General features: G+C 37.9%; 2 protein-coding genes across 3 annotated transcripts; one reads left to right on the forward strand and one right to left on the reverse strand.

Moving 5' to 3' along the window:
• The first annotated feature begins 929 nt into the window (after nucleotides 1-929).
• On the forward strand, nucleotides 930-3,621 carry LOC122086083 (pentatricopeptide repeat-containing protein At2g36240-like). The gene has a single exon (XM_042654779.1). It carries the CDS (start codon nucleotides 1,363-1,365, stop codon nucleotides 2,827-2,829), a length of 1,467 nt encoding a protein of 488 aa, XP_042510713.1. The 5' UTR covers nucleotides 930-1,362; the 3' UTR covers nucleotides 2,830-3,621.
• A 632-nt stretch (nucleotides 3,622-4,253) lies between these two features.
• LOC122086304 (probable LRR receptor-like serine/threonine-protein kinase At3g47570) lies at nucleotides 4,254-8,724 on the reverse strand. Of its 2 annotated transcripts, XM_042655062.1 has the most exons (3): nucleotides 5,942-8,724; nucleotides 4,817-5,224; nucleotides 4,254-4,591 (listed from the first exon to the last, which is right to left on the reverse strand). In XM_042655062.1, the coding sequence occupies exons 1-2, from the start codon at nucleotides 8,652-8,654 to the stop codon at nucleotides 4,824-4,826; spliced, it is 3,114 nt and encodes a 1,037-aa protein (XP_042510996.1). In that variant the 5' UTR covers nucleotides 8,655-8,724; the 3' UTR covers nucleotides 4,254-4,591; nucleotides 4,817-4,823. The 2 variants fall into 2 exon arrangements, with proteins under 2 accessions (XP_042510996.1, XP_042510997.1); XM_042655063.1 differs by lacking the exon at nucleotides 4,254-4,591 and having other exon boundaries at nucleotides 5,092-5,245.
• Between the last annotated feature and the right edge of the window lie 4,482 nt (nucleotides 8,725-13,206).

Consider the following 13,206-nt stretch of genomic DNA (forward strand, 5'->3'; position numbering starts at 1 on the left):
CATTATGGAACTGTTAAGTTTTATGTACGATATATTCTATAAGCAGACCAACTATGGCTATGGTTTTAGTTATCGATCGGATTGGACCGATATGGATCAAAGGTAAAAGGAAAAAAAAAAAAAAGATCAGATTTTTTTTTTTTGAGAAAATTAAAGATAAATCTATCCACTGTGAACTGAAATGGCCAGATCCCTTCCCCCTTCCCATGGTTAAAGGTCAAGCAGGGTCAACCCGGACATGACTCAAGGGTTGGGCTTGGCTTTTTCAGACCTTGAGTGGAGGTTGGATCGAGATTGGGCCCATCTAAAGGGACTTAGGGTTGGGCTAGGGTTTTAAAGATCCTGGCCCAACTTGACCTCGTTGCAGCCTGATATTGTACTCCACAGAGCTAAATTTATACCGTTCTACTATTTTGCTCTCTCCCTCTCTCAACTCCCTACTTCTTCTCTGATAACTGATCTATTAACTGATTATAAATCGGTTGTGAATCGAATAACAAAAATCGATTGAAAATCGCTAAAACTGAAACTGGAAGAAAATGATTATGATTTCCACTTATTCTTATCTGATGTATTTTTTATTTCACCTTGTCATGTAAACCGAATCAAGACTGAACCGAATAACTGAAACCACACCATTTGACACCTTCTACCTTAGAACTCCTATTATTATTATTTGGGTTGAAAAGAAAATTTTATTAAAAAATTTTCGTTTACAAGCCAAGGCATCAACTTCTTATTGCTGAGATAACCAAGGAGCATAATGAGGCCTAGTTGTCTTGAAGTGAGTGGACAAGCCTCTCCTTACAAAGGAGTCACGTATGCCATTCACAAAAAAATTTCATATCACCAATTCAAGCACTAAAAATATCTCACAAAATTTTAGAATCAGTAGCATAGCAAAGCACAAATATAAACAAGCTAATAAGATTTTACATACTACACCCAAATAGAAAAGAATAAAAAAAAAATTAAACAGACAGACGATCTGAAGCGGAGATCGGCGGAGACGGTTTAGGTTTCTGACACGTGGTTTTAACCGATCCGACGGCATGCAATGAAGGAGAGGATTTGGGTCTCTTGGTTTATGGATTCGGAAAACCCGTTGCTCCCCTTCGAGCCTCATCTCTCGTCTTCATCTCTGAGAGATCAGAGAGTTGCGAAACCCTTTCCGCCATTTCCCTCTTCTTTCTTCCTCCTCTCTTTGTCTCTGTTCAGCGGCATCCGAAGCCAAAGTCTCCACAGACGATGTTTTCCTGAAATAGTCTCAATATTGAGGGTTCAAACGTTAAAGAGGCCTAAGAGCAGAAGCAGACTTTGGAGAGAAGAACCTGTTTCTCTAACACTTCAACGCTCCATAAAATGGCCTTCAGAAAGCTCCCAAAGCCGATGACCATGGTGAAATCTCTACAGACTCCTTCAGCTATTATCCCCACAAAAGAAACCCCGAAGCTCATCCCTCTCCCAAGTGTATCTCTATCGCTTACTTCTCAAGAACAGCTCCTGCAATTCCTTAGAACCCATCTTAAACCCCCATTCACTCCTCACGTCCTCCTCAACTTCCTCAAGAAAAAGCTACACTACCACCCCAAATTCACCCAATTTGACATCCACATCTTCCAATGGGCTTCGGAGATTGATTCTTTCCGCCACGACCACTCTACCTATGAGTGGATGATCAAAACCCTAGCAATCACCGACAGGTTTGATGATCTCCAATCCGTCATCGAAGGTATGATATCAAACCCATGTCCATGCTCCGATGGAATTTTTTCATGCCCTAGGACGGAACCCATTTTCAGATTCGTGATCAATTTTTACTGTAGAGTTGGACGCTTAGATGAGGCGTTGGTTGCATTTGAGAATATGCGGAAATTAATTGATGGAAAACCTAGTGTTATTGTCTACAATATACTGATCAATGGGTTTGTGAAATCGAGACAACATGAGAAGGCTTTGGAATTATATGGTAGGATGCTTAAGGATAAGGTTAAACCAGATGTAGTCACCTTCAATATATTGATAAGCAGCTACTGTCGGAATTCGCAGTTTGAGCTGGCTCTGGATGTGTTTAAAGAAATGAAAATTAAGGGTTGTAACCCTAATGTGGTCAGTTTCAATACTCTGATCAAGGGATTTCTTAGAGAGAAGAAGTTTAAAGAGGGAATTAGTATGGCTTATGAGATGCTTGATCTGGGTTGTGGGTTCTCAAGTGTGACGTGCGAGGTTCTGCTTGATGGACTCTGTAGTGAAGGTAGAGTTTTGGAAGCTTGTGATCTCTTGATCGACTTCTCAAGAAAAGGAGCTGTACCTCGTAAGTTCGACTTCTTAAATGTTATTGAGGGGCTCTGTGTGAAAGGCAAGGTTGATAGAGCGCTGGAAATGGTGGATGAGTTGTGGGCAGAAGGTAACTTCCCGAATCCGGTTGCTTGCACTACTTTGATAGAAGGTCTGAGGGGAACAGGAAAGATAGGGGAAGCATTGAGATTGATGGAGAGAATGCTAAAGAAGGGGATAGTACCAGATAGTGTGACATATAATTGTCTTCTCCAAGCTCTCTGTGATGCAGGAAGAACAACAAATGCAAATAAATTGAAGATATTAGCTTCAAGAAAGGGTTTGGATCCTGATGGTGCAACATATAATATATTGGTTTCTGGGTATTCCAGGGAAGGTAGAATGAAGGAGGGGGAAGTGTTGTTGGATGAGATGTTGGATAGAGGATTTATTCCTGATCTTGCTAGTTATAACAGGCTAAAGGATGGGCTTTCTGTTGGAAAGAATTTTGTTATTCACCAGAGACGGTGGGTGAACAGAAAAAATAAATAAAAATTGCGTTTGGTACTGCACTAACTATTTTGGACACTAGTGTGGTTCCCTGCTATTATGCCAATGGTTAAGTAGAAATGATCTGCAGCAGGCTACTTTGCCACTTATATGTATAATATTTGATATGAAGAAGAGATCCTACAAGCAGAAGGCATACACAAATTGAGCAGTTATTTAGAGGTCTGTTGGAGCCTTGGAAGGTGATGAATCAAAATAACAGAGAGAAACAGAGAAAGTCAATAGGAGTACGTCGTTGCTTCTCATTCTAAATGAGGTATGTTTTTATACGGTTGTGACCTTCTCTCACTGCCTTTCGTAGGACGCAATTGTAACCCATTAATAACCTGGACTAATAGAATGGTCCATAGAATGTAAAGCTGAGGGAAAATGTGAAGTTTTCCTCATGGGTTCTGGAACCATTTGTTGGTGGAGACGGGAGAGAAGGTAACAGTATAAACAACCACAGCCCATGTTCTTGACTACAACGGGGAGTACTGTATATTGGCTGATTGAACAGTTAAAACTGATTCTTTCTGTCCGATTGAATTGGCGCTGCATTTGCTTGGGTCTCCCAGTTAGTAGCTCATTAGTACCTGAAACTAAAGAAATTTCTGACTGGAGGCACTATTGGAGATCATTGCCCAAAGGAAAATGAAGTTTAATGTCCAGTTCAGAGTAATTCTCATCAAGAATGCCTGGGGGGTGTGGGGTTTTTTGAATCTTGAGTTACTGTACCATATAGAATTATCCTTGTTGAGTTTGTCCATTGTCAATGTATATATGATTTTCTCTTGGATAAGTCCCCGAATGTGTGATGATTTCTTCGAAAAAAAAAATCCAAGTGATCTTGAGTGACAGTTTAAACTATATGGTAAGGTGGGGGTACTTTTAGTTAAAAAATTTTAGTACAAATCCAGCAGAAGTTTTACCTGACTGAAATGGATGTTTTTTCCGTTGTGAAAAATGTAGAGCCACGCCATATGTTTTTGTTTACTTGGAATGGTGATTTGGAAATTCTGAACATTGGGTGTTTAGGAAATATCGTGGATTGGCTAAATATTCTCTCATATGTAAGCATACGGTCTCGTGTATGGCTATGCATCTCATTGTAGTTTTTTGGTGGTTTCTGGTTTTTTTAATATCTTGTCTTGCCAATGGAAAAGAATTGGGCTGAAACGGTTAAGCATACACAAAATTTTAGTCCCACCTGAATTGCCATGTGACATTTATGGGAGGGCATGTTATTCTACCTCTGGCTGAGAGCAGAACCCTCAGCTCCCACAAGTTTTACCTTATAATATAACAAACAGTAGAGAAGGACCTTAAACCCCTCATATACAGAACATCTAGCAGGAAAAATCTACCAGTTTATATATCCACCGGACAACCCCTTAAGGCCTTAATACTAGTGAAAAACCATGGAATGCATGGGAAGAGGGACCTTCAAATAAATAAGTGCAAATGTTTTATCTATGAAGGTGTAGAACACAGGAAGCAAGGGGCCTCAGCTGGTTGTAGTAAGGTTTCAGAGCACACGAAATCTGAGATATTTATCCTTGTGACAAATGTTAGGCAACAAGTGAGCTACATACTAGAAAGAAACTGAAAAGATGATAAAAACAATTGGTCTCTGTCTGCATAAAGGTCTTCCATCAGACAATTGCTCATTGTTTCCTTTGTATCAGACCCCACCAGTTCATCAACCGTCATGCTTCGGCTTGCTGCAATCATTATTGAAGCGTCGCCCATGCTGATCTTGAATCTGCACACATTGAAATCCACATACTCAACCACAAAAAGAATAAGTTCGGAATATAGTTTCTTGTATGGGAACTGATACAGCCTTCCTACGGAATGGGGTTAGCTATGGTTGAAATTGGGTCTTATTCTCTTGCAATTGCTACGTTAACTATCATTTGTGAATAACTACAACAGATTCATGATCATTAAGAGGCCAAGACAATGAAAGAAATAAATTCATAATCACCTTCTAATCAGGCGTTGTTGCTTTGAAAATTTTCCTTGATTAAATGTAATTCCCTCACAACATCATTCATGTTCATATGTTCTCTCGGCGATTCCATGGAGCATTGGAGTGCAATTTCAATTACTGATGTTATGCAATCTTGCAATTTATTTGTCCTATGACTACGACCTTCAAGTTTGGTGATAGCTTTCTCTTCAATTTCTTCACCATGTTCTTCCACCGATAGGAGTGTTGGATCTATTATTTGCATCACTTGTACATGTAAAGCTGCCTTTGCAAAGTTGTGGAGATTTAAGTCATCTATAAACATCTGATCTGTTGGTCTTTTTCCTGTGAACATCTCCAATAAAAGGATCCCATAGCTAAACACGTCCCCTTGTATAATTGTCTTTCCACCCATGCCATATTCTGAATTTTAGAAACCTCTCACTGTTACCATAACAATAAAAGATTTTGCATAATTTTCATACAATACAAGAATTATAGGTCTGAAAAATCCAAATTGTGAACATATTATTCAAAAGTAGCAAGTTACATGGTCATTTCTTCAATTTGGGAACCATGATTCTTTTGTGGGCAAGGGTTCTCTGTGCTACTGGGTATCCTATGCCCCCTCACATGAGATTTTATATTTATCTTTCATTTGAGTGGCACAGGTTACCCCAGTTGTTTAGAGACATTTTTCCTTTCTTTTGGTTATGATAATAGTAATCTAATCTAAATTTGATCCAATTAGATACTAGGATCCAACGCAACCACAATATAATCAATCATAATCGAAATGAATATGCATAAAACCATGATCAATTCTAATTAAGATAGAAAAGTGTTTTATGTACTCAATCAACTATCCTAAAAAGGTTCCAAAAAAAAACAAAAATCAACCATCCTAAAAACAGGATCCGAATATCCAATAATAATTGGATTGAAATATGATAGAAAGGATCTTTAGAAGTTTGATCTCATCCTTTTTCTAACCCATTGCTTGTCTTGTCAAACACCCTACGATGAATTCTAACTCAGAACAGGTTGCAACAACTTAGAAAGGGAAGAATCTATATTTGCATAATCAAAATTTAATATATTGAAAACTAGAAATAAAATTGTATATAGTTTATATACTACCTGGAGCGGCATAGCCAATGGATCCTTTTATCCCAGTGGTACTACTTTGATTATGTGATGAGCTGTTTTCAGGTTCCAGAAGTAGTCTTGTCAAACCAAAATCACTGACATGTGCAATCATATCACTGTCAAGTAGAATATTGCTTGGCTTCAAGTCACAATGAGCAATTGGTGCATGACAACGGTAATGAAGGTATTCCAATGCAAAAGCCACATCGATTGCGATGTTTAATCTTTGAAGAAGACTTAAATTCCTTGAATGATTGTGTGTCTCCATCGGCAGATGCAACCAATCATGTAGACTCCCATTGGGCATGAACTCATAAACAAGGGCTTTGAAGTCTTTGCCTGATGAATCAAGACTTGAACAAGAAGTTAAAATCTTGACAAGATTTCGATGCCGAATGTTTTTTAATGCTTCGCATTCAGCCATAAAGCTTTTGTAGGCTCTTGGATTTTGAAGGTTGAGTACCTTGATTGCCACAATTGTTTCATCCTCATTGATGATTCCCTTATAAACGGAGCCAAAACTACCGGATCCTATGAAATTATCTGAAGAAAATCCTCCAGTAGCTTGGAAAAGCTCTTTGTATGAAATCTTTGAGAATTGACCACCAATTAATGGTGTGGAAGTAGGTTTATTTTTTGGTTTTCTTCTCCAATAAAGAGTAAGAAAGCATGATACCAAAAGACAACCAAAAACCACACTGATTATTGCCAACACTACTTTGAAAGTATGGGATTTTTCTCGTTTTCTAGATCCATAGTTTGTGCATGCAGGCAATCGTAATTCTGCAACTCCCCCACAAAGTTTGTCATTTCCAATCACTAAAATTTCACTTGCATTTGCAAAGATTCCTTTTGTTGGTACCTCTCCCTCAAGATTATTGAAAGATAAATTCAAACTCCGCAATGCTGCAAGTTTCTCTAGACCTTTCGGGATTTGCCGTGATAATTTGTTGTGTGAGAGATCTAAATCTTGAAGCCCCTTCAAAAGAGTCAAAGATTGAGGAATGGTTCCTTCAAAGAAGTTACCTCCCATATAAAGATGTTCCAAACTACTGCAACCACCAATGGAGGAAGGGATTTCTTTAGACAGTTTGTTTTTGGAAATATCTAATGTAGAAAGACTCTTCAAGTTACCAATTTCGATTGGTTGAGAACCGACCAAAGAATTATAAGATAAGTCGAGTTGTATTGAAAATGAGGAAATACGAAAGAGTTGTTTAGGTATTAGGCCTTGGAGGCTATTGTTATGAAGGGTTACGTCCTGCAAATGTTGACAAGTTCCAATGGTGGAGGGAATGCTTGCACTCAAGTTGTTGAATTCTAAATGGAGTTCATACAAAAAACTGAGATTGCATATAGAGGATGGTATATGTCCTGAAAGTCTATTTCCACCCAAGAACAATCTTTGAAGCTTTTGAAGTTTCCCTATACCAGACGGAATTTCACCTTCAAGAAAGTTCTTCTCCATCCCTAATAAGGTCAAGTTGATGAGATTCGCAATCCCAGTAGGAATGGTTCCAGATATTTGATTCTCCCCTAATCTAAGTATTGAGAGTTGTGTTGAGAGATTGACCATAATGTTGGGAATGGGACCCACAAAATGGTTGAGTAGTAGGTCCAAACGCGTTAGATGTGTACAATTGACTAAAGAAGTAATAAAATCTAAATCATTAGCTTCACCTTTTCCATATTGATTTCCACCAATATTGAATTCTTGGAGAAATTGAAGATTTCCCAAGTTGTTAGGGACTGGTTCAACAAAACTATTTCCTTCGAGACCAATTATTTCGAGTGTCGAAATATTGGAGATGGAATTCGGAATGCTCCCTGAGAAAAGGTTTGTTCCAATTTCTAGTACTTGGAGATTTGGAAGAGTAAGGCCTATATCTCGTGGAAGGCTCCCATCCAGTTGGTTTTGAGCAAAAGAAATCATTTCAAGAGATGAGAGATTCTGTTGTACTGAAAAAGGGAACAGACTAGATAGGTTGTTATCACAAAGTGATAGATAGTATAAGTTTGTTAGCTGACCAAGGGATTCTGGAATCTTCCCGTGAAGTCCATTTCCACACAAAGAAATAGCTTGGAGGGAGGAAATGTTCCCAAATGAAGCTGATATTTCCCCTGTTAAGCCATTATCATTAATAGAAATTACCTCCAGCTTTGGCAAAGACGTAAGTGCAGCCGGAATCTTCCCAACAAGATTGTTATCGGAGAAATAGATTTCTCTTAAACGAGTGCAGTTGGCCAAGCCGGTAGGAACATCTCCTTGGAGAGTGTTGAATTCAAAAGCAATGGACCGTAGCCGAAACAACTTACTGATTTCTTGGGGGATTTCACCATGGATGCTACTATTTCTAATGAGGAGGGAATGCAGAAAAGTTAGATTCCCTATGGAAGGAGATATGATCCCTCCCAAGCCATAACTTGCCAAATATAAGTCAGTAACCCGTTGATGACGGCGGCCACATGTGACCCCTACCCAGCTGCAGAAATGGATGGAATCATTCCAAGAACGTAATGCTCCGTTCGGATCATCAATTTGTTTCTTCAACTCGAGCAAAGCAATTCGATCTGTCATGTTCCCTAGGATCCTTCTACCCATGACGGGTTCTAACCTCAATGAACTTCCAAAAAGGAGAATGAAAACTATAAGCTGAATTGCCATCAGAATCAAATTTTGAGATGTAGCTGATGCAAAAGCCATGTAATTTTGAGCTGCCGGTGGCTACTCCTGTTATGTCTTTGAGGAAAGATTTGAAGGATATCTCTAAACAACGACGGTAATATTCCACCGAAGGCTAGACTAAGACTTTAGAAGTCAAGTCTTTCATCCTATTATTGCTTGACCATTAGTTGTAGCACACAACCCCCAACGCCCTCCACGTGTAACTCTCGCTATTCTGAATGACCTTCCATTCATCAAAAGGAAAAACAAGAAAGACCATTAGCTGTAATGAGTTTTGAGATAGGCTTCGCTTGAAATTATAGGAGAGAGTCTGAAGGACCAGTTTGCCAAGACAGCCAAGTGCCATCAACCACTAAGGTGAGACTGAATTGTAGATTTTTTAATTTCTTTTTTAAGATTTTGACCATTGAGGCAGCCAAGGGCATCAAGTGTGTTTTACATTGATGGCCTTGGGTTTATATTTGCATAAAAGTCCTATAACTTTTCACTTTTTGTATCACGAAGGTTGTTAGTTACACTCATGATTTTAAGTATTGGTATCATATCGTTTGTATTATATTAGTATCGGTTGAGATTGATCATTGATTTTTTATCAATTCAGATTGGTTACTCATATTGTTTTACAAATAAAATAGTAAAAAAAAACATTTTTTTTTTGAAAAGTAAAGGATAAAAATGACTGATATGCATTAATCCTTTTCGATACAGATTTAGATCGAATTGATATCAACAAAGACCGATACCAATATCAATACTAATAACTAAATCCACGATTCCACATGATGAATTCAAATATTTCATTGTTTTTGTAGGTTCATAGCTTCTTCTTTTTCTCCCACTGCATTTGTTTACATGCGAAATGGGTTAGTGTGATGGACATGCATAATGTAATTATAGAATTTGTTGTTTACCAAAAAAAAAAAATTATAGAATTTGTTTTATGTCAATATTATTATAGAATTTATTTAATTAAAAAAATAAAATAAAATAAAACATAAAGTTTTATAATGGGCTCCGCCTATGTATCTCTACAAAATAGTTATGATGGTTCATGCAATCTTTAAATCTTTAAACATTTCATTTATGGGTCTTTTTTCTTTGAACATATTCTATAAGAGGATTTCATGGCTACATCTCCTTGATTTGATGTCCTAATACCCATACCATTGACTAAAATATATAAAACAAAACTCCTCTGACACAATTGACTAGATCCAATGATTTTCGTTCGAAAAGATTTTACAACTTGCCCATTAACATATATGTATGGTCGTTGATTGATTGGGCTCCATGCCTCCCATCTGTAATAATGGTCATTATCTCTGGTACTATCCCACACAGTGGACATAGTCTAAAATATATAAAACAAAACTCGTGGCCCAGTGTACCATGTCTAATGGCTTTTCTCCAAAATGATATTGCAACTTAGTCCAATTCCACAAATGCATGGTCCTTGAATAAATTGGGCTCCATGCCTCCCACTGCATTAACGGCCCTTATCTTTAATAATACCTCACAATGGACATGTCAAAACTGGTTGGGTGGTCCTAAAGTGGACACCATTACAGAGTAATTGCATAAAGAACTTGTTCCTTTGTTGATGAAAAGCTCTCTCTCTCTCTCTCTCTCTCTCTCTCTCTCTCTCTCTCTCTCTCTCTCTGAAAATCATAAATTTTTTTTTTTTTGGGTAAACCATCTGAAAATCCCAATAACCAGGAGTCTTCCGAAACCTATAAAAGGCGAAGGGGAAGGAAAAATAGAAACAAATTGTAGTCAGTAAAATAATTTTTAATAGGGGTGAAAGTTTAGCCTTGATAACCCTATTTTGTCTTAGTTTGTCTTAAACCTGAATAGGATTTGAGTCAAGTTTTCTGACCCTAAGGGTGGATTATGATTGAAAAACCCTTACCTTGGGTTAGGGTTGAGTCCGTAATTTAACCCTGAATTTTTGCATTAGAATTTAGGGCTTCCATTGGTATTTCATTTTTTTTTTTTTGTTTAATGTATAAGATATGAATGATAAAAACAAGTCAATCAAGGTTAATCCAACCATTGCAAAAGCCAGGGTCAATCCAACCTAGCCCAACATGACCCAACCTGGCCTGACAGAGTCAATTAGGGCCAGGTTGGGTTGGGCCTGGGTTGAATTTTGAGGACCAAAGGTTGGGTTAGGGTTTTAAGAAACCCGGCCCAACTCGGCCTGTTTCACACCTAATTTTCCAACGGACCAAGTTTCTTCCAAAAAAAAACCTTCCAAACGATAATGGTCAAGTTGGCATTTTCCACTAAAAAAAAAAGAGTTGGCATTCTCAGAAACGGAAGAGGGTTCCCTGAAAGGCAACGTGGCTCATGTGTGGGGTCAATGGGAGCACGTGGAAGCATCAATAATGACAGGATTTCTACTTTTTATAAGAGGCGGGGCAGTCATTTCAGAATTTTGTCCTCTTCGCCTCTATGTTTGGGTGTAGTGTCTTTTAAGACTTCGGTAAGGGTATCAACAAGTACGGTTACAATACAAAAAACCAAGAGTAGATACCGAAATCATACTGTACTAAGAAAATTTGGTATGGTACCCTTATTTTTTTCTCAATAAGGTATGATTTCTGCTCGATGCAGTTTTTATTTGGTGTGAATACAATTTTATTCGATATGAATACAATCTCAATACAATATTTTTTGGTATTTCTTTTGCCTTTTATGTATATAGTCGGTAATTCAATATTTTCTATTGTATTCCATGATATATGTTTGCAAAAGTTCTAATAGAAGTGGGAGTAGGGCATGAGGATGGTTAGGAATCCTTTGTTCAAATATGCTATAGAATGTAATAAAAGTTCTAAGGTTATATAATATGAACAAGAGAATGCTAACTGGTCATATGGCTATTGCGATAGTGTATCGGCCAATGGGAGAAAAGAAAAGCCATTGACCACTTGGGGGTAGGGTGGTCTTTTCACACAATCTGTGTCTGGGTGTAGAGGGCGTGACCGATTAGCATTCTTTTCTTCATATAATAAATTATGCAAATAGGCATACCAAACATATTTCTCATTATATAATGTACTATATAAATAATAACCAAACATATACGATTTGTGATCCATAATTTATTATCACAAATGATTTCTTAAAAATGATTAATAAATATAAATACATATATATATATATATATTTAATGATGAATACAAATACAAATCATACCAAAAAGAGTCTTAAACCTAGAGGTGTCAACAGACCGTCTTGACCAAATTCTAGGGTTACACTGTGAACGCACGTTTAGCTATACAAGCTTAGCTAAGACGGACATGGTATGATTTATAATCGGGTCGGTTAGTCTCGGCCTATAATTGGGTTGCCATAAACGGGCCTTACTGGGCTTTAGTCGGGCTATGGACTTGTTTATTCCTAAACGGGCATTAAATAGGTTCTAAACGGGCCTTCTTAACTTGTATGCAATAGTCAAAGTACTCAAGTTGACAAGCTTATTCCATTGCAAGCACACTTCAACCTTAAGGATATCGTGCAAACCTAACATTAATTCACCACCACAATTACATAAATTGTATTTTTAAATTTAATTATCTATCATTAAAAACGTTTGTTTATCGATCAATTTCTTGTTCATCTTGAAAATTGGAGCAAACACACTTAAATTTTTTTTATTACTGATAAAATGAGAATTTCAAGTAGTATTAAATGGGTCGGGCTAGGTCAGACTTAAAGTAGTCAGTTCAAGTTAGGCTCATAATTGTGTCGGGTCAATCAGGCACTCGTCGAGCTAGGTGGCTGCACCGTGTACTACCTATTTATAAACATGTAGGACTTGAGCCCGAGCTCGACACGTATCACGTTTATTAATCAGGCCGGTCTAAATCATATCATAAACATGTTGGACTCGATTGAATCTACCAGTGCGGGCGTGGAGTTGACACCCCTACTTAAACCCTTGAAACCCTATCATCCTTTACTTTGGTACCTTAGAACTCCTATTCAACCAACACCAACCTGCAAGCTTCTAGGACATCCCACCTATTTTATATCACCAATTCAAGCACTAAAAGGATTTCACAAAAAATTAAAGAGAAAATTATAACGCCACCCTCGAACTTTGGTCTTTAATCAATGCCATCCCATATACTTTTTGAAATAACAAAAACATCCCCTATTAATTTAAAAAATACTAAATCCATCCCTGCCGTTAGCCATCCTGTTAAATGAAGGAATAACTGCTAGCTTTTTTGTTAAATGTTCAAAACACCCCCCACTCAAGGTGACATTACTGTCCTACCCTTGCCCTTATTCTAAACCATCTTCTTTTATTCCTCGCCTTGGGCTTCTTATTTGGACAGTCAAAACCTGCAATTATGGGTTCTCCAGCGTTTCGTGTGCACCCCTCCCCTCCGGTGAAGGTTCGCGGCTACATGGAATGAAGATGGTCAGGTCTGGTTCACATGGAACAACTTACAACAAGAAAAGAGAAGGCCTTGGGCTCTATTATGCCTGTTGATGTCTCCATTAATGGACTTTCTGTCTTCCTTGGCACTACAATCGGGAGTTGTCTCATCTCAGC

The sequence above is a fragment of the Macadamia integrifolia genome, chromosome 8 (genome assembly GCF_013358625.1).
Source record: "Macadamia integrifolia cultivar HAES 741 chromosome 8, SCU_Mint_v3, whole genome shotgun sequence".
NCBI classification, from domain to species: domain Eukaryota; kingdom Viridiplantae; phylum Streptophyta; class Magnoliopsida; order Proteales; family Proteaceae; genus Macadamia; species Macadamia integrifolia.

What these genes read in the sequence shown, in the direction of transcription:
- LOC122086083 (XM_042654779.1), top strand. Translation starts at nt 1,363, where the DNA reads ATGGCCTTCAGAAAGCTCCCAAAGCCGATGACCATGGTGAAATCTCTA.
- LOC122086304 (XM_042655062.1), bottom strand. Translation starts at nt 8,654, where the DNA reads ATGGCTTTTGCATCAGCTACATCTCAAAATTTGATTCTGATGGCAATT. An exon ending in CATTGGCTATGCCGCTCCAG is followed by an intron (nt 5,225 to 5,941) that starts GTAGTATATAAA and finishes TCTAAAATTCAG; the next exon opens with AATATGGCATGGGTGGAAAG.